Raw genomic sequence first — 23,581 nt, 5'->3', positions numbered from 1 at the left:
GGAAAAATCTACTATTAAGTAATATGACTACTTTTCATTCAGTAACATTTTTAAAGCCAATAATAAAAATAAACTATCAAAGTGCTGGATACTTACCTTCTTCATAATTCACAGAAACTGTTACAGAAGATTGATTATCATCTTACTGTTCACTTTGTAAAGCCATCAGTAAGTGGAGGCTTTGACGTTCTAATTATTATGTTGAAAAACAGAAACATGTTTTACAGAATTAATGAATTTGAAATAAACTTACCATGTCTTTTTATTCATTGTAAGCTCCATTATCATGCGCCTACGAATAATCAAAACAGCTTTACAGGCATCAGCTTGTTCTCTTAAGAGCATGGGAACTTCAGGACATGGTTCCAACAAAAAGACGTTTGCTGCATTGGTCAAAAATACCTTGAAATCAACAAATTTTACAGTAAACATATAAATGGAACTAAACACATAAATCTGAACAAATTTTTCTTAAAGATAATGATATTAATTTCCCTCTACTAAACAATCACCTTGGAGTCATTTCAACTAAGGCAAGTGGTACCAACACATACTCAAGATTCTTTAAAATGCTTCTCTTAGAATCACCTGACACACTTGAAAGACCTTTCCTAGAAAAAAATTATTAATACAAATTAATAGTGCAACTATAGAAAATTTATGAATCAGAAAAGTTTCTGAAGACTTCTTTTTACATTACCTCAAAAGAAAAGGGGAAAACGGTAAGATAGGATCACTGCTTCTGGGTGAGAAATTTTGGGGTCGGGGACGGGGAGAGGAAGAGGAGCAGTGGTCAGACAGTGGCTGGGAAAAACCATCTGATTGCTGTGGAATCTCCCAGCACATGAACTTTGCAGGTAGGAAGCACGGCCAGCACCACCCAACACGGGCGCAGATCTCTAGTAGCTGTAGGGAGGCAGGAAACCGGCACGGCCACATGGTCAACAGTACAGAGCTTCCAGGTGCATATACCTTGACTAGGAGAACGATATTAGGCAGTAGGATATAAAACCTATGTGAATTCTTGAGATAAAAACAGATTTAAAAAAACTTAGATGACCAGCCAACAGCTCTACACTCTACCTCAGACCTTTGGGGTACAAGTTCACTGTCCATTCCTGTCAGGGATGTTTCAGTAGAAAATGGTGAGACGCACAGATGTGGCCTGTTACGTAGTCGTTAGTGACTGCTTAGGGGCACTACAGTAAAGTTACCACTGTGTTACTACTGACACAGACGACACCAGTGACCCTTCAGTTTAGGAGACTGAGTTGTCAGTCTGGTGATGAAGGTGGATGGGTACCATCTACCTAGATCCTATGCCTTCTTAAGTCTCCCTTGTGTTCAGCAGTACAAATTCAAAGGATCTGGGAACAAACAGAATTCTCTGGCTCACCTGGGAATGAAATCTATCAACACAACATCTTAAAATAGATGCACAAACGGACTGAAGAAATTAAAATAAACATGCTCAAAAGTCAAGTGGGTGAATTTAAATATTGACAGCCTCTAAGATTATCTTGTGCAAGATTAAAAAGGTGTCAGGGCCTACTTTTCTAGAAAGAATTACTAAATAAGCACTGTAATAATTGGTAACAGATGATAACAGCAATTGTGAAGACTTTCCTAGCTTTCAAGTGGGAAAAAGGAAAACAAAGAACTTTTTGACTAACCAACTCTAGCAGTGGTAGTATAATTTTAGTGGCCATTTTATTTTTTTACTACCCTGACTGAGATCAAGACCTGAGCTGAGAGATCAAGAGTCGGAGGCTTAACCGACTGAGCCACCCAGCTGCCCCTCGCGGCCATGTTTTTGGAAGACGTATGGCATAGACGATCTGCTGCAAGACAGATCTTTCACTCAAGGTATTTGGTTTCTTGATGTGAATTGGAAACTTTGCATACTCCCAAGTAAAAGTGAGGAGTCTTCATATATTCTCCGCTCATTTTCTTTTTTAAAAAAGATCAAAATGCCAACTCCATGAATCTTTCTTACTACCATGTCAGTACTGGTTAAGGTAAAAATTAAAAAAAAATTAATACGTCCAAATTGTACCTCTCAACAGCAACTGGAGAAGAGTACTAGCTTATTCAACCTGTACTTGGCCACTTTTTCCTAATGAACCAAGGAAAGGACCAAAGATACTGGATACAAAGAGAACAAACACAGCTATTAGAATCCAAACTAAACATTTTTGAACACTGTTGTGCTACAATCAAGTGGAAAGTATTTTTTCTTGGTTTGGCCAAGTCGATGTAACTCATCCTTTCAGAAAGCAAATTAATACTCTCCTGAACCTAGGGAGATACTGGCAGTGGGATGGCTGAGGACGGCATATGGCAATCCACTTGGAGGACAAGGAATACCAAGGGACACAGGCTAGGGACTCTGGCATGCACTTCTCTGGTGAGGGCACAGATTTTCCTAACAACTGGCACCAGAGTTCTCTGAAGCTACTCAAGTAAAATCATCTTCATTTTGTTTCAAGTTGATTTCCAATTATTTGCTGATTTTCACTGAAAAATGAGAAGATTCAATAGTTACAGAGTATTAAACTGCTAATGAACCTGAAAGCAAAAAGGATACCATGACAAGGAATCCTACTGAGAGATGGATGACAAAAGCATGTCATTGAAAATTGGGCAACAGGCAAGCTATGCCTATGCTACCTCAGGTGGATATGGGGTAGAGGGTGGGCGCCAGGGAGCAGGGGAAAAAGAGGCATTCTGTGTTTTCACTTAGAGACCTAACAACCTTCCACGTAGATGGGGGCCAAGAGGTAATCAATCTCCCAATCCCCATTTTTGAGGTAAAATCCTGAGGTCTGGGAAGATTAAGTGATCAGCCAAAGTTGTTCTTTCCAATGTTCCCAAATGGCACTGGTTCTATTTAAATATTCATACAGATAAAGATTTAAAAAGTAGAGCATTTATCATCAAACAGGCAATTTTTAAGAAGAATATTCTTTATGGGATTATAGAATCACCATGCTTGTCTTGCAAATTAGAGTCCAGATGACGGACTAACTCCCCATATGTGTTCAGGACTTGCTTTTTAAGATTTGGATCTCAGTCATTTCACATTCACTGCGTAATAATCCCTCTCAAAAACCTGCAACCGGCTCATAGGTCTCCTTCGACTAGAAAAGAATCTTTACAAACTGAAGATGAGCGGTCAGGAAGAAAACTCAGAATGAGAACTTAAGGGCTGTTTACTGACAGGTAGATACAAATATCCCCGTACTTTAATGATGCTATCACAATAAACAAAATGTTCAATGGACTCCAAGCGGAGGTCTTTATGTTTCCGGCCAGCCACGTACCTGCAGCATAGCCTGGGCCCCGGCTTTCCCGTTCTTATTTTCTTCTTGCGTCACACATCCTCTGCTCACTGCACTCGTGAAGGAGTATGTTCGTCCCCAACTGGAAGATCGCTTATGACGAGAACCGTCAGATGAGGTCTTTAGAAGATAAAAACCAGTTCACGGAGGGGGAAGAAGTACATGTTCACATATTTAATTCCTTACACTTACTAAAATTCATGAGAATAGAGGTTTTAGAAGGGCGAGTCTTTTTTCCATTTTGTTCACCACCTCCAGCACCTCAAACAGTGCCTAGTGTTTAGTATGTGCTGAAGAAATAAACACAGGTCCAGTGACTGAATGAGTCTCTAAAACAGATCTTTAAAATGTGTGATAAATTCCATTTGCTTATCTATTCGTTTTGACCTCATGACCAGTTATTAAAATGATTTCACCAATATTAAAAAATCAAAAATTATGGAATTAATACAGATATTTAAAAGTGATATGCCTTTGATTACAAATAGTCTTAAATGTTTGTTGTTAATTGCTACAACACCCACTTTTAGAAATAATTTCTCAGGGGCGCCTGGGTAGCACAGTGCTTAAGCGTCTGCCTTCGGCTCAGGGCGTGATCCCGGGGTTCCGGGATCGAGTCCCACATCGGGCTCCTTCGCTGGGAGCCTGCTTCTTCCTCTCCCACTCCCCTGCTATGTTCCCTCTCTCGCTGGCTGTCTCTCTGTCACATAAATAAATAAAAATCTTAAAAAAAATAATTTCTCAGACTAGTTTCAAAACAGCATGCCAGAAATAGAAATATGACAGATATTTTGTTTCAGGAAGAGATCCCACTGTGTCGTTTTAGGTTTATCCAGCCTCTAGCTTTACCTAACCAGGACGAAAAGTTCCATTCCAGCAGCACTCACTCTAAGGACAGCACCCAGCCCTGAAGTGAGGCTTCTTAAGAGAGGAGATAGCACTCATTATTGGGTTAGTCCTTTCGGCTGCTCTGGGCAGGCCACTGCACAAGACAAGACTGCCAAAACATTCTAAATTTAGTTTCTCAAATGCTATTTGTTTAAACATGTCAATACCAATACGGCAGTGACATTTTTAGTCTCATACGCAGACGTGTGAACATACGATGGTTCATAAAACAACTCTGCCGCCACAGTGAATGACGAAGCTGCCATGCACAGCCGGACCTAGCCTGAGGGGAAGGAGGTGACCAATGATCCTGAAGACAGCCCAGAAGCAGCCTCACTGAAGCAGGTCCTCACGGAACCCAGCAACTGGATAGCAGCAACTACGATAAAAGAGCCCCGCTGGCCTGTGCCCCACTGACTGGCACCCTCGCCCGATCGGGTAGACTTTGCTAAAATACGGGTACTCCCAACTGAAACAAGCGACAACGTATTACCTCTTTGCTGTCAGTCTCTGAAAATCCTAATTTTTCAGCATCTTGTAGGGCAGCTTCTTTTTTATCTGGTTCTTCCATGAACACAGGTTTGTCCTGGAGGATCCACTTTCTGTACACTGGAACTACCTTCCTTGTTACAGCGATGTCACAGGAAGGCAACAAAAACGCCTAAAATAAAAAGAGAAGACTCTCTTTAACTCCACACCTGCTCAGATCACTGTAACAGACACATAACAGACATTTCTAATCACCACCACCAAGTTCAGACTTTCCTCTGAAACATACGGAGCCAGATATTTTTGTGCACACCAAACTTGCTGAAGAAAAAAGGCATTTTCAATTGGGCCAGAAAATGTCATGCAATTTACAAATAACTTCTGTATTCTGAATATTTTTTTCACAAAAATAGCCAACATGCATGCCTACACAGATACTTTAAGTGGCTACATAAACCATAACAGTTATACAACCCAATGAATTAGAAATTGAGTATAAGACAACAGACAGACTACTGCAGCCAGCTGCAGCCAACTGTCACATCTCCGCTAACTCCATGTGCAGGGATGTCATGCTGATGACGGAAGGATTATTTACACCACAGAAGTTGGCTAATAACTGGAGCCGTTCTTTTTTCTTCCCCTTTGTCTTTCTCTTCCTTCCTTCTTTTTCGCCCCTCCCTTTCACCTTACCATCCCTTTCTGGGAGCCCACATTCACCAGCATACCAATGAGTCAAGACTGTACTCAGGTGTCTGTACTCACTGGTATGCTAGTGAATGCCGCTCGCAGAAAACACATGAAAGAGAGCCTCTGGCCAGCTGTAGCACTGTGCACATTGATGTGAACTTTCTTTTTTCCGATTTCTCACATTTATTTGAGAGAGAGAGAGAGAGAGAGAGCATGTGCCCAGCAGGGGAAGGGCAGAGGATGAGGGAGAGAGCAAGCAGACTCCAGCACTGAGCACAGAGCCTGACACGGGGCTCAATACCATGATGCTGAGATCACTGCCTGAGCCAAAACCAAGAGTCAGACTTTAGCCGACTGAGCCACACAGCACCCCATGAACTTTTGAACATTACAGACTCTCTTTACACATATGCATGTAAGACTTCTGATTTAATGTAAGATTCCAAACATATAAACAAAACGGTAAAGGAGAAATGTATTTGCCTTTTGAGTATTAGCTCTAAGGAATATTTCTGACTGAGGGGTAAACACAAAGGAGAGGAACTCAATACTACAGAAGTGTTTTCATTCCATAGATGAAAAATTAAGCTGAGGCTCAGAACACATGAGATATTTTCCCAAGGTTACAAAGTAAGTTAGCGATGATTCTAGGTCTTGAAATCTCAAGATTCAGAGATTTCATACTGTCCTTAATGTTTATGCTACAGGATCCAATGACAGGCAGACTTTAGTGTAACAAGGATTCATGCAATATATACATTTCCATCGATGTCACATCAAATTGCAGAATAGAGGAGTCTGTGTTATAACAAGAAGGTAACATATCAATGTAACAAATATTCTGACATGTATCTCAAGAAAGATCAATAAAGACAAAGAAGAGTATGACAAACTACAATGGTGTCCCACTCTAATGTTGTTCCAAATTGTATTACAAATATTTTCACACATATAATAAAGTAGAAATACTTTAAAGTGAATACCATGTACTGCCGCCTAGATTCTACCATTAGCATTTGCTAGATTTGCTTACCACATACCTATCAACCCACCCCTATTTATCCTTCTTTCAACCCATTTTATTTTTGATGCATTGCAAAGAAATCTGCAAACATCAGTACATTTCACCCCTAAACATTTCAACATGCATATCACTTCCTTAGAGTTCAAAATTTCTTTATGGTACTTTACATAAAATTTATAAATCAGGAAATGCACAAATGTTAAGTGGACCATGTGATGAGTTTGGACAAATGTAGACAATGAGGTAATCCAAATCCAAAATCAAAGGTATATCATGTTATCCTCCTCCTAAGAAGCAAAGAGAAATGTTCTCTGTAGGAAAATAAGGTCACAGTAAAACCCAAATGATTTGTACAAACTGTCCGGTTAATATGATATGTAGCATATTCATTAAAAATCAGAAATATGAGAAAAGAAGTCAACATTAACAACACCACAATAAAAACCAGACAATACTTTAAAGACATAGGAGATCAGGATAAAGAAAGTTTCAAAAAGAAATGGAAATGGAATTGAAAAATAAAATAACCAAAATGAAAAACTCAGTGGGTATGGATTGACAACAGAATGGACATGGCTGAAAACAGGATGAAAAAACCAAAGGAAACACCCAGAGTGAAGCACGGTGAGACGAAAGGACGGCCTACTCAGAAAGGAAGGCAAGAGAGAGAACACAATGAAGAGCTGCTCCTATACTTGGCTGCAGAGGCACAAGGAAAGAAGATTAGCAAAAGAGGGCAGAAATGATATTTGAGGAGAGAATGCCCGAGAATTTTGCCAAAATTGGTAAAAGATGTCAATCCACACACTCAAGAATCACAAACAAGCAGGGTAAATACAGAGTACCTTACATTAAAAGTGCTGAAAACCAAGAACAATCAGAAAATCTTACAAGCTTCCAGAGGAAAAAAGAGACATTTCCTCCAAAGGAGCAACCACGTGACCTCACATGACTTCTCAAAGACAATGCAACAAATATTCAATGCGCAAAGAGAGAACAGATGCCTGGGTAGAATTCAATATCCAGAAAAACTGCACTTCCAAACCAAAAGCAAAATAGAGAAATTTTCAGATACAGAAATGAGAAAAACTTTTACCAGGAGATCTGACCTAAGGGAAATACTAAAAGTTATTCTTTAGGCAGAAGGAAAATAATTCTGGATCAGAGATTTAGGAAGAGATAAAAGTGCAATAAACAGGTAATTATTTGGATAACTCTAATTGGATAAAATATATATATGAATATATATATATATATAAGAATAAAACTGGGTAAAATAATAAATATGAAAGAGATAATATATGTGTACACATATAAATAATATATTCATAATATGGAATTCCAATACAGATGGTCCTCAACTTAGGACAGTTCAACTCAGAAGTTTTCAACGTTATGACAGTGAGAAAGTCACGCATAGTCAGTAGAAACTGTACTTTGAATTTTGATCTTTTCCTGGGCTAGGGATATGTAGTATGACACTCTCTTGTGGCGCTGGGCGGTGGCAGTGGCTACAGCTCTCAGTCAGCCCTGGGATCGCAAGGATAAACACCTGATACACTTACTACCGTTTTGTACCCATATAACCATTCTCTTTTTCACTTCTAGTATGGTATCCAATAAATTACATGAGATATTTAACACTTTATTATAAGCTAGGCTTTGTGTTAGATGAGTTAGTTTACGTCCATCAGCTCCTCTGTAAGCCTTCCTGTCTGTCTGCCAGGCTGCTCTCTGTTTATATCCTGCCTTACCCATCTCCTCTCTGCCAGGCTCTTATTTGCTTCTCTAGCTAGCCAGGCCAGCAGTCAAATAGACACACGTAGGAATACCTGGAATGATACTCTACAAACATCAACAGTGGTTGCTTAATGGCAGTATTTTGAGTGATTGGCTTGGGACTCTATTTGTCTAATGAACATTCACTTTTTAAAACATAAAGTTATTTTTTAAAACAAAACCAACACCAACAAAACAACACAATCGACAAATAACCTTTAGAGCAGTGCTTTGAACTTTTCAGACCCATAACCTAAGTAAGACATTTTACGGAAACATATATGCATTTGGATAATAAATGTTGTTTTAGAAGGTTTACAAAGAAATACTAATCCTTAGAATATGCAGTGTACTCTGAAATGTTTCAGTCCATCCTATTCTATTCTATTCCATTATTTTAAAACAATACTGGCCTTTTTTTTTAAAGATTGTATTTATTCATCTGGGAGAGAGAGACAGAGCACAAGCAGGGGGAGAGAGAGAGGGAGAAGCAGACTCCTCGCTGAGCTGGGAGCCCAGTGTGGGGCTTGATCCCAGGACCTGGAGATCATGACCTGAGCCGAAGGCAGACGCTTAACCATCTGAGCCACCCAAGCGCCCCAAAAGACTGGCTTTTGATACGTTGACTTCATGACCTACAAATGGTCACAACAGGTAAGAAAAACACTGGTAAGAAGACAAGTTTCCAGCGGAGTGACCCCGAGACCAGAACTGCCCCACCTGAAGCTTCTACCACTCACTGCTAGCCTGCCTGCTGGGGGCAGCAGTAAACTGAGGCTGCCCTGAGCACCACTGAACCTCGTCTCCCCTCACTTACCATCTGTTTCCACTGTCTGCAACCTACCGAACCATCCAGGCCAAGGACACTTGCACAGTTAGCCCCTGCCACGAGCCTCTCTGCGCTCGGGGCCCCTTGTCAGCATTTATTTCGACACCACACCCATGGACATCTGACCTTCTTCCATCATGCACTGTTCTCTGGTGCATACACACACATCTTACCTCCCTCACTGAGAACATGAGCTTGCTGAATGCACATTTTAAACCTTAATGGCCTTTAGGCCTAAATATTAAATAGTCTCTGAACACTTTAAAATTGAAAACGAAATCACTAGGAAACAAGTCACATTTTGCCATCCTGAAAAGAACAATAAAGAGAAAGACAATTATCATATGGTTTCACTCATTTATGGAACATAAGAAGCAGGAAGATCGGTAGGAGAAGAAAGGGAAGAAGAAAGGGGGGGTAAACAGAAGGCGATATGAACCACAAGAGACTATGGACTCTGGGAAACAAACGGAGGGCTTCAGAGGGGAGGGGGGTGGGGGAATGGGATAGACTGGTGATGGGTATTAAGGAGGGCACGTATTGCATGGTGCACTGGGTGTTATACGCAAGTAATGAGTCATGGAACTTTACATCAAAAACTAGGGATGTACTGTATGGTGACTAACATAATAGAATAAAAAAATATTATTAATTAAAAAAAAAAGAACAGACAAAAAAACCCCGCCCCCCCCAAAAAAAAGAACAATACATCATTGACCACAAGAGGGCAATAGAATGCAAATGTTAAAACCCATGCCCCTTCAAGAATCTCTACTTCGTATTTTCACATGCACAACCCTTACAGTTTAAATTTCACATATATGCTTTCAAATTAGATTTGATGAAGAATAATGAGAAGGTGTAAATAAAATGTTTTTTGCCTTCACGGCACAAAGATGTCTCAGAAGTTCGGTCATGAATACAAATGGCTAACAGACACATGAAAAAATGTTCAAAATCATTAGCCATCAGGGAAATTCAAATCAAAACCACACTGAGATACCACCTTACGCCAGTTGGAATGGCAAAAATAGACAAGGCAAGAAACAACAATTGTTGGAGAGGATGTGGAGAAAGGGGATCCCTCCTACATTGTTGGTGGGAATGCAAGTTGGTACAGCCACTCTGGAAAACAGTGTGGAGGTCCCTTAAAAAGGTAAAAATTGAGCTACCCTATGATCCAGCCATTGCACTACTGGGTATTTACCCCAAAGATACAGACGTAGTGAAGAGAAGGGCCATATGCACCCCAATGTTCATAGCAGCAATGTCCACAATAGCTAAATCGTGGAAGGAGCCGAGATGCCCTTCAACAGATGACTGGATTAAGAAGTTGTGGTCCATATATACAATGGAATATTACTCAGCTATCAGAAAGAACGAGTTCTCAACATTTGCTACAACATGGACAGCACTGGAGGAGATAATGCTAAGTGAAATAAGTCCAGCAGAGAAAGACAACTATCATATGATTTCTCTCATCTATGGAACATAAGAACTAGGATGATCGGTAGGGGAAGAAAGGGATAAAGAAAGGGGGGGTAATCAGAAGGGGGAATGAAACATGAGAGACTATGGACTATGAGAAACAAACTGAGGACTTCAGAGGGGAGGGGGGTGGGGGAATGGGATAGACCGGTGATGGGTAGTAAGGAGGGCACGTATTGCATGGTGCACTGGGTGTTATACACAACTAATGAATCATCGAGCCTTACATCGGAAACCGGGGATGTACTGTATGGTGACTAACATAATATAATAAAAAATCATTAAAAAAAAAAAAAAAAAAAAAAGAAGTTCGGTCATGAGAAGTCTGCAGTTACCTACTTGGCCCAAGCTACTTCAGAACTGAATTTAGATTGGAGTGAGGACTAAATGGAATGCAGAATTTAGAGCACCCTCTTGCCAGCGGTGCAATGTCAATAATGGATGCAGACAAAACTTTCCATATAATAAATTAACAGTTTACCCAATAAAGGTAAAACCACATCAGTTTAGCATTATCTCACGTGCAAAATTTACAAGCTTTGTCAATCATATCTAGTCTTACAGTAAGCACTGGCGTCCAAGAGCTTAAAACATTGCTACAGATCAGGGCCTGCAAAGTATGGCCTGTCATCCAAATCCAGCCTGCCAAGTGACTTTCCTAAATAAAGTTCCCCGGGAACGCAGCCACGCTTCTTCGTTATGTGCTGTCCATGTCTCCTTTCTCACTACAAAGACAGAGCTAAATAGCTGTAACAGAGTCCGTGTGATCAACAAAGCCTGAAATACTATGATCTAGTCCTTTACTCTATAAAGAATATGACCTCTATCCTCAATTATATGACCGTAATCACTTGAACTCAAATTAAATGGTTAGAAGTACCTTCCGTGGGTACAACAGGAACGCAACAGGGCAACGTTAACGGACAGACTCGGGTAGATTTTTAAGTCCTGGACTATTATGATAAAACAATGTTTTGTCAGCATGACATATACAGTATAGGCTAGAAAGGGATGACACAGCAGGTGCGGGGCTCCAGGGAGCATGCTGCTAACCACGGCCAAAGGAAAAGGAGGGAGCAGGAGTGCGAAAGCCCCCTGCATGGCTTGTCCAGGGATGGCTCACTGGAGGAGCTGGAGACGAGAAGCACGGGAGGGCTGAAATTAATACGCACACAAGGACACGAGCCCCGTTAAAGAAGTGGTCAAGTCATGAGGAGAAGCTGATGTTAGGGAAGAAAATAAGCTCAGCTCTGGCCTCGTCATCATCAAGACACCACTAGAAAGTCAGACAAGGTCACCAGGGGGCATTTTAAAAGGCAAGTGTGCAAACAAGAAGCAAGGTCCAGACAAAAAGCTTGAGTGAGAGTCTCACGCCACATGGCTGCTGGCTCCGAGCCCGAAGGAAGCAAGTGTGGACTTACAACGAAGAGGCTCAAGCCCAGAACTTGGTCAATTCTTGGAATCTGGGGTCAAAGAAAACAGAGGCCAGGAAATGAGACAGAGAAGACACAGTCAGGGAGTGAGAATATTACACTAATATTTTCTTAAGTCCAACCTTTTTATTCACTAAAATACAAAATACGTGAACACCTCCAGATTGCTGTGGATTACACTGGGACTTTCATTGTTGGTTGATTTTTCCTTAATGACAGTCTCAGAAGTGAAAGGGTTCATCGCTATCTAGAAGTCTTGCCCCTCCTCGGAAAGCTCTTCATACTGCGCATGCACCGGTCACGTGTGTGCACAGGGCTCCTCCCCTTCTCCCCACGGACCACAGGTCTCTGCCATTCAGGGGCCTCACCTTCTGTGCGTGTGCCCAGACTCAACAGCTAGTCCCCATCACATGCACACACCCACAAAAGAGCCAGGCTCTGTCTCCCAGGGCACCGGTACCAAGATGCAGGTGGCCAGTGGCTCCAGCCCACACCACAGGTCTGCTGTCTTCTCCGCTGCACCGCGGGTTCTGTTTCCTCTGTCAGAGCTTCTCCACAGCAGCACGACTAACATTTGAGGCCTGATGTTCCCTGTCGTGGGCTAGTGCAGGCCCTGTCCTATGCCTGTAGGATAATCACTGGCTACTACCCACTAGAGGCCAGCAGCATTGCCCTCTCTCCAGTTGTGACGACCAAAAATGTCTCCGGACAATGCCCCTGGGGGGGCAGAGCCAGCCCCGGTTGTAGCTCAGGGCTGCTAATCGTTGCCCGGCCTCTGGTCTCTCTCTGCCATCTTCTTCCGCACTTGCACCTGCTTTCTTGTTTGTACTTCCCCTCCCTTTTCACTCACCACAGTGGCCACCACCAGGGTGCTGTACCAGCGTCATCCCTTGCTTTCCCCTTATTCCCCTCCCCAGCCAACTTTTTCCTCTTACGTCATAAAAACCTCAATCACACGTTCATGCCATGTGTGTTTGCAGGGAAAGTACAACCATCTGCAGAGCCTCCACAGAGCTCCCTCTGGCCCTTGGGACAACACCAGCCTGGGGCTCCTCTTTGCCATGTTCATTGGTTGATGAGTATTCAGCAAGAGCTTTCTTCCCACCTACCTCTGGGTTTCAAGTTTCTTACCGACACGTGAGGATATTTTTGGAATGATTTGCTCAGATATAGAATTTCCCCTCCACATGTAGGAATTTTACAAAAACAAAATCTTAAAGAATCATACACAAAATCACAACACTCCGCATGAGAAATTAAAAGCAGGATTAGAGGGATCATTATTCAGTCCAGTAATGTAGCCCAACTCATCAGTAGTATTTCTTGCAGGACTATGCGCAAAAGAACAAGAACAAGTCTCTTCAATTTCATGAACTTATCACACACACACACACACACACACACACACACACACACACACACACCTGCGTTAGCAGACGTCAACTATCCGGGAGCTGAAGAAGCCACACCAATTCAAAGTCCCATCAGCCTGGGGTGTTCTGGATCCTCTCCACCCCCACCTCCACCTGGCATTTCTCTTTCACCGTGGTCACTGATATTTAGGGCAGTAAGTGTAGAGAGGACTGGGAACACCCTCATTTGATGACTGGCCATTTTGGAAATCTCCTTTTGTGAAACACCTGTTTTTTCTAAAGAGTTGTCATTCCCCCTCCCCAACCCCCATCTGACCTGTAGGCATGCCTTACATATTCAGGGCACGAGGCCATTGTTAGACTCCTATCTTCTGCCACTCCAAGACCTGTCTTTCACTCTCTTGGTGGTATCTTGCAAAACTTATTTTAAAAATCTTTTTATTTTAATGTTCTCTTTTGAGGAAGAAAGTTCATAATTTTTATGCAGCCCTATTTATTCGTTTCCTTTTTAGGAAATTCTTTTAATGTTTTGTTTATAAAATATCTGCCTACCCAAACGTTATAAGAAGATCTATTTTTTCTAAAGTTTTATTACTGACGTTTAAAAAAATGTAATAGGGGCGCCTGGGTGGCACAGCGGTTAAGCGTCTGCCTTCGGCTCAGGGCGTGATCCCAGTGTTATGGGATCGAGCCCCACATCAGGCTCCTCCACTATGAGCCTGCTTCTTCCTCTCCCACTCCCCCTGCTTGTGTTCCCTCTCTCGCTGGCTGTCTCTATCTCTGTTGAATAAATAAATAAAAAAATCTTAAAAAAAAAAATGTAATAGTCTCACAAGGAAAACATGCAAACAAAGTAGTAAATACAATTCTTTTGGTTCAGTTAAGGGTGGAAAAAATGCAAGGTACACACAAGTTCTGCTAAGAGTCTTAAGTGTCCATCTTCATTAAAATACACAACTGCCGAACAATGAGTTTCCCTTCTACATCTACTCAGAGCGAGGTCAACAATTTACTGCAGATATTCTGCATGGGGCGGTCATTTGTGGAAGCACACCAGAGTTCATTTTGAACCGAGGACTTACCAGGCACTTCACATGCACTCTCTCCTAAGCCACGCAGCTGTCAGAGAACAGAGTGCAGTGAGCCACGCTTGGCAGGCCAGGAATCGGTGCTCTGCAAGCAGCAGCGGTCGGTCCCGAGCCACGCCTGGCAGGCCAGGAGACGGTGCTCTGCAAGCAGCAGCGGTTGGTCCCGAGCCACGCCTGGCAGGCCAGGAGACGGTGCTCTGCAAGCAGCAGCGGTCGGTCCCGAGCCACGCTTGGCAGGCCAGGAGACGGTGCTCTGCAAGCAGTAGCGGTCGGTCCTGAGGCTGCACGCTCAGGGTCAGACAGGACACAGGAGGCTTTCACTAGGAATGTCATCTCATTTAATGATAAGGAAACAGACTCTGGATCAAACACTGGGCAGCCTGGCTGCACACCCCTGCTGTGACCAGCCAGCACCCTGATGATGCTGACGATGGCCTCAACGGACACATCATGACTACTCAGGGCCTGACAGTGATGGTTATGAGGACGTGACCCACAGCCTCCTTGTAGTCAGCCATGGGCCTGACAGAAGCAGGAAGGATGTGGGCTCTGCACCGGGACCGCCTGGGCTGGGACTCTGGCTCCGTGGCCCATCCACGGTCTGCCATCGCCTCTCTGCACCTTGGTGTCTTGGCAAGGTTGTCGGGAGCGCAGAACACCGAGCACACGCACCGGCACACAATAATCGCGGGCTCCACGGATTACTTATCACCCTAGTCATTACTCCACAAATACTGACTCCAGCACCAACCCCATCCTAGGTACAGCTCCCGGGGTTGGGAAGACCCAGTGAACAGAACAGGCAAAGTGCCGGCTCTCTAAAAGTTTATATACAATTTGTGGTGAAAGTCAGACAGCAAATACACAAACATCCGTGGGGTGGCAGTAAGCGTGACAAAGACAAATAAGCGAGTTAAGGGTGAATAACAAGTGATGAAGCATTATTCCACACAGGGTAGCTGGCAGAGGACACTCTGATTCAGTGACATCTGAATGAAGATCTGAGGGGAGGAAAGGAGTCGTTCAGTCATGTGCAGGGACAAGAGTTCTGACCTGTTGGAAGAGAATGGGTGACAGCCCTGAGGCTAGAGGATGTGTGGGAAGGCAAAGGCAGCTCGAGCCCAGAGCGCAAGCACTGAGTAGGAGGGCTGCAGGGAGAGGTAGGATCGGGAAGTGGCAGATCACAGAGGGCCCTGCACGTCCTGACTACGGAGCTCGGAGCACTGGGAGCACAGCAGGGTCGTCACAGGATGTACGTTTCTCAGACCAGGCAGGTGACAGTGTGTAGGACAGACAACAGGGCCCAGAGGAAGAAGCAGGAGGCCCGGAGGCGAGCACAGTACCCTGGCTGAGAAGTAATGAACCAGGTTAGTATCTCACCCTGTTTTCACTGATGGGAAAGACGCTTCAGGGCTTTAGGTAAGTGGCCCAAGGTCCCACAGGTAGGAAGAGGCAGACAGGGATTCCTCTGCAGCGAGTACATGCACAAATGCCGCGGAGCAGAATGAAACTAAGAGAAGGCCCCTGTGGCTCAAAAACAGAGGAAGAGAACTGACCTTACGCTTGTGCTGGCAGGCCAGCTCTTCAGATCGTGGGAAGGATTCTGGTCCCTGCTTCAATCGGTACAGTCTGGCTTGTCTGTCCCCCCACAGCCCTGCTGAACTGCCCAAGGTTGCCTGATCTAATCGCATTCCATCACCCTGGTTCAGTCCTTAAACCACAGCACCCAACCCCCACAGCCTACTCGTCCACGAGTGCTGACATCCCCACTCCCCTCTCGTCCATGAAACTTACCATTCTCCTTACCCTTCCGTTACTATTCTAAGAGCCTGGCTGCATCCTGAGACACATTTCCACTATTCTGCTGTCTGCCATTCCATGGATTTTTGCATAGCAGCTAAATATAACAGGCCCCAAATACATCGTCCTTTTGCTTCTTCTAAGAAATAACTTCCTATTAAGGCCACTGACACTAACCTCCTCAGTCTTACCACCAACAATGAGCACCAAGATATCCATAAGCTAATCAACTAATGGCGAGGTGGAGTAGGAAGTGTTTGGACAAAGAATCTGTTAACCTTGATACTGAGAAGGGTCAGCTAGCCAGTCTGTGTGTAGTGAAATAAACAAACCACCATTTCCAGAAACAACACAGATATTGTTGTTTCTTGATGGGTCCTGCAAATAATGTGGTATTGGACAACTCTTTCTTACAACAGACTTCCATTTAAAAATCCTCAAAGAAGGATAGAGATAGAAATTCATCATTAGGCAAAAATTACAGCAGTAATAGCTGTAAGAATCATCAATAGTACTGAGATTAATGGGTGAAAATCAATGAGAAACAGAATACCTGCATAGTCTCAATATATCCCCCAGCACATACTTCTAATTACAAAAGAGAAAACAGTAACTTCACGGTGGAGAAACCTGGCCAGCACCTTAAACCAAGTGATCCAAGTGCAAATCACCTGTAAAAAGGAGTCGCCTCATCATCACAGACTTCCCGATAAGCTGTGCTGTGACGGCTTCAATAGCCTGGCTGTCGTACTCTTGCCAACAACACGCAACGTCAATATAACCATGAAAAAAACCCCAGACCAACCCCAATTGGCAGACACGGTACAAATAACCAGTCACGATTCTTCAGAAGTGTCAAGTTCATGAAGGACATAGACAGACTGAGAAACTGTCCCAGATTAGAGAAGACTTAAGGAGACCGTGAACAGCCACACGGTATCCTAGACCAGGAAAGGGATGGTAAGTGGGACACCTGTGGAAATCTGAGTAACATCTGTAGATCAGTTAATAGCACTGTATCCATGTTAAGTTCCTGGTTTCAATTACGTACTATGTTTATGAAAGTTTCAACATTTTAGGGGAGCGAGGTGAAGAGTATGCAAGGCTTCTGTCAACTATTCTTCCAACTTTTGATACATATTGAGAATCAAAAGAAATTCGCAGACTGATTGTTCCATAACCGTGGTAACAACACCCATAACACCCACCAGAACCGCTCTCCAACCAGCCTCTCTGGAGCCAATCTGTGGCCGCAGACCCACCGGACACGGACGGACACTGACCTATCTCCCTGGTGCTCGTATCTGGTGCAGAAGCATCCAGTACATGTTTAACACCAGCAAACTGAAAGTCCATCCTCGTTTTAAAGGTATCACTTCCAAACCCGTCAGAGCGCTCCTCTCTTTGTTGTCTTTCTGCTTTAAATCTCAGCAATGCAGGATTACAATGAAAGACTTACTTTTAAATGAAGGCATGAGCAGAGGCAGTGTCATTTCAAGGTAACACAGGAAACCATGAAGCATAAATGAAAGCTTCCTAAACTATCATTATTCATTTTCACTTGTCATCTTTGAAAAATGGCACCTTTCCTCTATAAAAGACTTTTTCTCCTGCCGAGGTCTGAAACCAGTGGTGTCCTTGCAGAGCGAGGGGCTGCTACACGGCAGGGACAGAGCAGCGCTAAGCAGGACCGTGTCTTGGTAACAATGAGGAGGGTACTCTGCACTTGCTCGGCAAAGCCCCACAACACTTTCTCAAAGGCCACACGAGCCATGTCTCAGACCTGGCCCTCGAAGCCCTGGATTCGACATCAAAAGGACTGGACCATTTCCCCCAAAGCTCAGACAGTCTATTTATACCTGACTAAGCCAAACAGACCACTCTACACAGGTGACTCCAGATACCCAAATTTAATTACCAAAATTTGGTTCATTAGAAAGATCTAAGTGCTAAACTTCGAAGTTGAAATCTGTCTGGTGGAAATCTCTCAAAACTGCAGGACACTGTTTGCTGCAGTATCGATTAGGACGGTATTGTGACGTCCTGGGGTGTCTCCCTTATGAAGACTTGGGGGGCAAGCTGCTCCTCCCAGAGAGGCTCTGGATGACTTCCCTCTGGTCCTTTACTTACATGAGCCACATTGTCTTACTTAACTGATGTGTTCCCAACAATATTCTTTTAGGGTTTTTTTCTTCACTTTATAAAAGCTTATCATGCTGTATGTCATCTTCTGGGACTTACTTTTTTTTAAATTAAGGTAAAATTCACATAACAAAAAATTAGCCTTTTTATAAAGTGTACAGTTCAGTGGTACTTAGTGTACTCACAACACTTTCCTGGAAGACTCAATTCTGCCACGAAGTTACGTAGCTAAGATTCGTCCATACTGCTGCACATCCCTACTGTTCGTCCATTTTCACTTGCATGACGTTCTTGCAACTCTAGCCCGGAACAGACACCTAAGAGTCTCTCAAGGACAAAATCTGCAGTGGAAGTGCATAGAGTGGGCAACGCCCGATTTTCAAGCTGTTCACCAGATGGCTGTACCCATTTACCTTCTCACCAGCAGTGCAGGCAAGAGCCTGCTGGAGCCACCGCCTCTCCACTGTCAACAACTTACTTTTGGCCACGCGGAGAGTGGCAGACGGATCGTGCGGCCCAGATGCCCATCTCCCTAATGGGCGAATGAAGCCGACAGTGGCTGCCTATGATTACTGGCCAGACTTGTGTTCTCTTTATGACGATACCGTCGTGTTTCTGGCCCATTTAGTGAATTGTCTGCAATTTTCATATCAACCGGAAGAACTCTTGACACCGTCTTTTGTTCATTACATATGTTACAAATATCACCTCTCACTTGCAACTTGCTTTTTGCACTTTTAAAAATATACCTTTTGATATACAGAAGTTCTTTATCTTAATAAAGTCAAATCTGCTTTCTTTCCATTGATAGTGAACACTTTGGGGGTATTAAATCTTCCTACTGCAGGACCAGAGACACAGTCAACTCTACTTTCCATTAACCTTTTTTCTCACTTGATCCATCTCACATGGGTGTCTGTGTATTATTTGAGGTAGGATCTAACTTTGTTGTTCTTCCCACAAGGAGAGCCGTTCATCAAATCAGCCCTTTCGTTTCCCCAGTGGCGAGTCATGATGCCTCTGTGAGGTCACACTGCCTGCCTCAGTTACAACCCACTGTGTTCTGCAAGCTAGCTCACAGAGGTGTTTGAAGAGCTGAGGACTCAGGAGAGCACGCTTCTATCTCAGGATTACTGGACCATATCAACAGAGCCTATAGCAGAGAGTCCAAAAAAAAAAAAAAAAAAAAAAATCTATGTTCAAAAACCTCCCGAGAATGGAGATTGACATCCAATTATTCTGGTGAGTCCTTTGACTAAGACCTTACTTCTCAAAACTAAAGCCAGGCGTGCGGCTGCCCTCACAAAGCCACCCATGAACTGAGAAGACGCCTGCTAGCGAGGAGAAAACACTATCAATCGTTCATTTCTTGTCCGTACCTGTTTTACACAGGAGTAGACAAGAAACAGCTGAGTACATGGACTCCACTCTCTACCCTCCACCAGTGGAAGCTGTAGGATGTCAAAGAAGCTGTTAATAAACCTCTCAGAACAGCAGGTTTCTCACAAGTAAAGTGGAAAAAGGTGAGTACCCACCCACTTGATAAAACTATCATAATAAGAATTAATTTTGGTAAAGTAAGCCAAGTGCTTCGCACAACGCCCTCCACATAGTAAGCAACATGTATTAGTGTGAAAACACTGCAACGGACACACACTAGTAAAGAATACACGTTACTATTCCACCATACTGTGTTTCCTCTTACTTGACACTCTCATCACCACTAATTCACTTCTCACTTAAAAAGTTTTTACTGGGTGCCTACTACTTACCAGGCACAACTAGCTAGAAATGAGGCACAGATCAGACAGTAAGACCAAGGCCCTGTGGGAGAAAAGTCATCCAGTGGATCGGCAGTGGGCCCTACAGACAGAACGGTTGGAGAAGACCACAGGAAGAGGGGAGAGCAGAGCACTCGCCCTAAATGATGGGAGGTCCAAGCCATGCTGGAAACAGCAGGGGAGCACATTCACCAGAGTCCCAGCAGGTACAAAGACTCCAAGGAGCAATACACACTTGGCTTGTTCAAGAACCAGTAAGAGAGCCATGTGGCTAGGGTGGAGCAGGTGGAAAGTTCTCCAAGATAAAAGTCTGTCCCATTCACCAGGCAAGAAAGCTGGCGGCAGAGAAGATCCTGACCCAGTACTTTTGAAAAGGGAACACTGAAATGTCAGAGTGCAAGCCGCCGGAGTGCAGGAAGGGGAGTGAGAGCAAAAGGAGATGGGGTTGAGAGATGATCAAGACTCTCGAGTTGGCTCCACGGATGATGAGGAACTACTGGAAGCCTCTGCAGAAATGATTTACATATTTCCCTGGATGTGTATACTTTTAAAGACTTTTCAGCAAGTCCTATGAGCTCTACCTTAAAAAATCCTTGTATAACTGCTTTTCACTCCTTCTATTACTGCTTCCGCAAGCTACCAGCTTTTAGGATTTTTGTCTGGTTAGGCAAAAACTGGTTTATTGGTTTCCTGTAGGTCTATTGAATGAAAGTGTGATTTCGATGCCAAACGCAGGTCTACAGAGAAAAGAACGAGGAAAAAAGGTCACTGGAGCAGCCCCCAAATTTAAATGCTAAGCAGAAGACAGTGAATGGTCAGTAAAGTAGGAGGGTTGGGCACACAAGAGGTGAAGCACAGAACACTGTTAGGTAAGAAATGACTGACAGCATCAGCTCCTACAGGAAGGTGGACTGGAGGGCGAAGGGGAGGAGCCCATGGGAGGAATAGAACAAGGCAGCAAGCCAGACCCTCAGCAAACTGGGAGTTTTACTTGGAACCATGAACTATTTAGGAATGTGTTTTCAAACTGATTAACACATTGCCATGTGCAGGCCTCTGTATTTCCATGTTAAAAAGGATAGTGAAAATCATAATTTAAAAATTGTTTACTATTGTTTGTTTTCTTTTTAATTATTAGGAGAGCTAAGTTTTAATCTTTTATTACTATTTTTGCTTTATGTATTTTGAGAAATGTCTTTAGAAACTTACAAGTTTAATAGTTCCATCTATTTCTACTCTTCATAAATTCTTGTGAAATGAGCCTTTTATTACTATGTGGTTGTTCTCCATATCCCTAAGAATGTTTTTCTGTCTTGAAACTTTTAAAACAGGATATTAATAAAGCAATACCAATCCCCTCATCCCCCTGGTGAGTAGGTAGGAAAATTCTTCTATTCATCCATCCATCCTTCTCCTATCTATCCATCCACCCATCTCTCCATCCATCCATCCATCCATCCATCCATCCATCCATCCATCCATCCTTCTCTGTATCTATCCATCCACCCAACTTTCTATCCATCCATCTACCCAACACCCATCCATCCATCTCTCCAAACACCCATCCATCTATCTTTCTATCCATCCATCCTTCTATCCATCTATCTATCCATCCATCCCCTTCTCTAACTACCCATCCACCCACTACCCATCCATCTTTCTATCCATCTACCCATCCACCCACCATCCACCCACCCATCCATCCATCTTTCCATCCATCCATCCATCCATCCATCCATCCATCCATCCATCCATCCTTCTATCCATGCATCCACCCACCCACCCATCCATCCATCCACCTGCCCACCATCCATCTATCTAAATAAAATTAAACAGAATAGAATGCCTCTGGATGAAAACCTTAGAATTCAGTGTTCTAGTGAGGCTGGGTATGGTTTTGTGAAGTACATATGTAGACCTATATGTACATAGTTCTGAGACACGCACATGTGTATGTGTACCGCATCTTAAGGTAAAATATTTCTTCCTGTAAGTCACATAAAAATGTCTTCAACATCACTGTTTTAGATACCTGTCATAAAGAGCAGATAGCTGGACTCTATTTTTTAATCACACACTAACAATCTCTGACCAGTTACTGTTAGTCTGCTTGAGCTTATTTCCAAAGTCTAGTCTGTGACTCCTCTTTGTCCTGCTTTCCAGTCCCTTCCTTCTCTCCTTGCTGTGGGTCCCTAACACCTACTCACCCACATATTATTTAGCTTATAAAATCTACTTCTAATGTTTCATGGCTGTCTTAATATACAATCTTTTTATTTTTTATTTTTTTAATACATAATTTTAAAACGTGGTTGAGAGCTACAATTCTGACTACCTCTCTTCTGACATGCATCCACTATTTGGGTTCTACTTTTTTAATATAAAAAAATCAGTTCTTATCATTATTTGTTTTTAGAGCCAATGCTTACTTTGAACCACCCAATTTTTTCCCTAGTACTCCTTCCTGTATCTGAAAACCACTTTGGAAATCACTTTTCTTTCTCCTGAAATATGTTTGTAGGGTGGCAAACTCTCTGAGGAAAGTACCTCTGTCACCCTGCTCTTGAATGGCAACTGAATCTGACGAACAAATACAGGTTGCCAGTTACTTTTTCTCACCACTTGGAGAGAAATGTGGAGAATTGTGAATTTTTCCCTGGTTGCTTTTAGCATCATCTCTTTTTCTTTTGTACACTATTTGACTATAATCCACCAAAGTGTAGATTTATTTCATTAACCCTGTTTGGGATCTTACGTTAGTCCTATACCTGAGGACTTCTGGTATTTGCCACTTCTAGAAAATTCTCAGCTATTGCCATTATCTCTTTGGAGTATTTCTTTTTCCTCTTTCTTTCTATTCTCTTTGAGAGCCCTGCCCAGAAATGGGTTGACCTTCTCATTCTTCATGCTACATAACGTGCTTTCATACCTACCACATGTTTATCTCTGTGGGCTATCTTTTGGGAAAATTTTCTCAGATCCACACTTCTGTTTACTAATTTTTCAGCTATATCTAATTTGCTGTTTTATCCATCCAGTGGTTTCTAGAACTTGTGTTTGGTCTTTTTTCAAATCTACTTGGTTCTTTTTAGAATAGTCTCCTGTTTCTTACTGACACTTTAAGTTCCGCCTCCTTTGGCATGCATGGACAGGCAGTATAAAGCCTAACCCTCCCAGAAGCACCTACAGGGCCTACCTGTGCCTCCAGCCTCTTGTCCACACACCTTCACTGGTGCAGACAGTGCACTGTCAGACCACTTCTTGGAGCTAAAACCGCAGCAGTCCTCCTGAGATGGGCACGTTCATTGAAAAAGCCTGCACCGTGAAGTCAGCTACATTCAAGTCAAGCTGTGTCCCGAGCTCTGTCCGTAATTGGAACTTAAATCAAGTTTGTTGCTTGTTTCCTCCGTCTTCACCTTATAAGACTGGGGAGAGC

General features: G+C 43.1%; 1 protein-coding gene across 1 annotated transcript in view; it reads right to left on the bottom strand.

The window, feature by feature from the left end:
- LOC125282002 (focal adhesion kinase 1-like) overlaps positions 1–23,581 on the bottom strand; it is a 97,138-nt gene that overhangs the window by 1,814 nt on the left and 71,743 nt on the right. Inside the window, exons 4-6 of the mRNA XM_057312991.1 lie at positions 4,723–4,890; positions 3,324–3,461; positions 254–402 (exon numbers count right to left, since the gene is read on the bottom strand). Of these exons, the coding sequence (XP_057168974.1) occupies positions 254–402; positions 3,324–3,461; positions 4,723–4,890 (455 nt within the window). The remainder of the gene's footprint in view (positions 1–253; positions 403–3,323; positions 3,462–4,722; positions 4,891–23,581) is intronic.

Source organism: Ursus arctos, unplaced genomic scaffold (assembly GCF_023065955.2).
Source record: "Ursus arctos isolate Adak ecotype North America unplaced genomic scaffold, UrsArc2.0 scaffold_16, whole genome shotgun sequence".
In the NCBI taxonomy this organism is placed as follows: domain Eukaryota; kingdom Metazoa; phylum Chordata; class Mammalia; order Carnivora; family Ursidae; genus Ursus; species Ursus arctos.
Note: the sequence above shows the minus strand (reverse complement) of the source record. Positions and strands in the feature narration are given on the sequence as shown.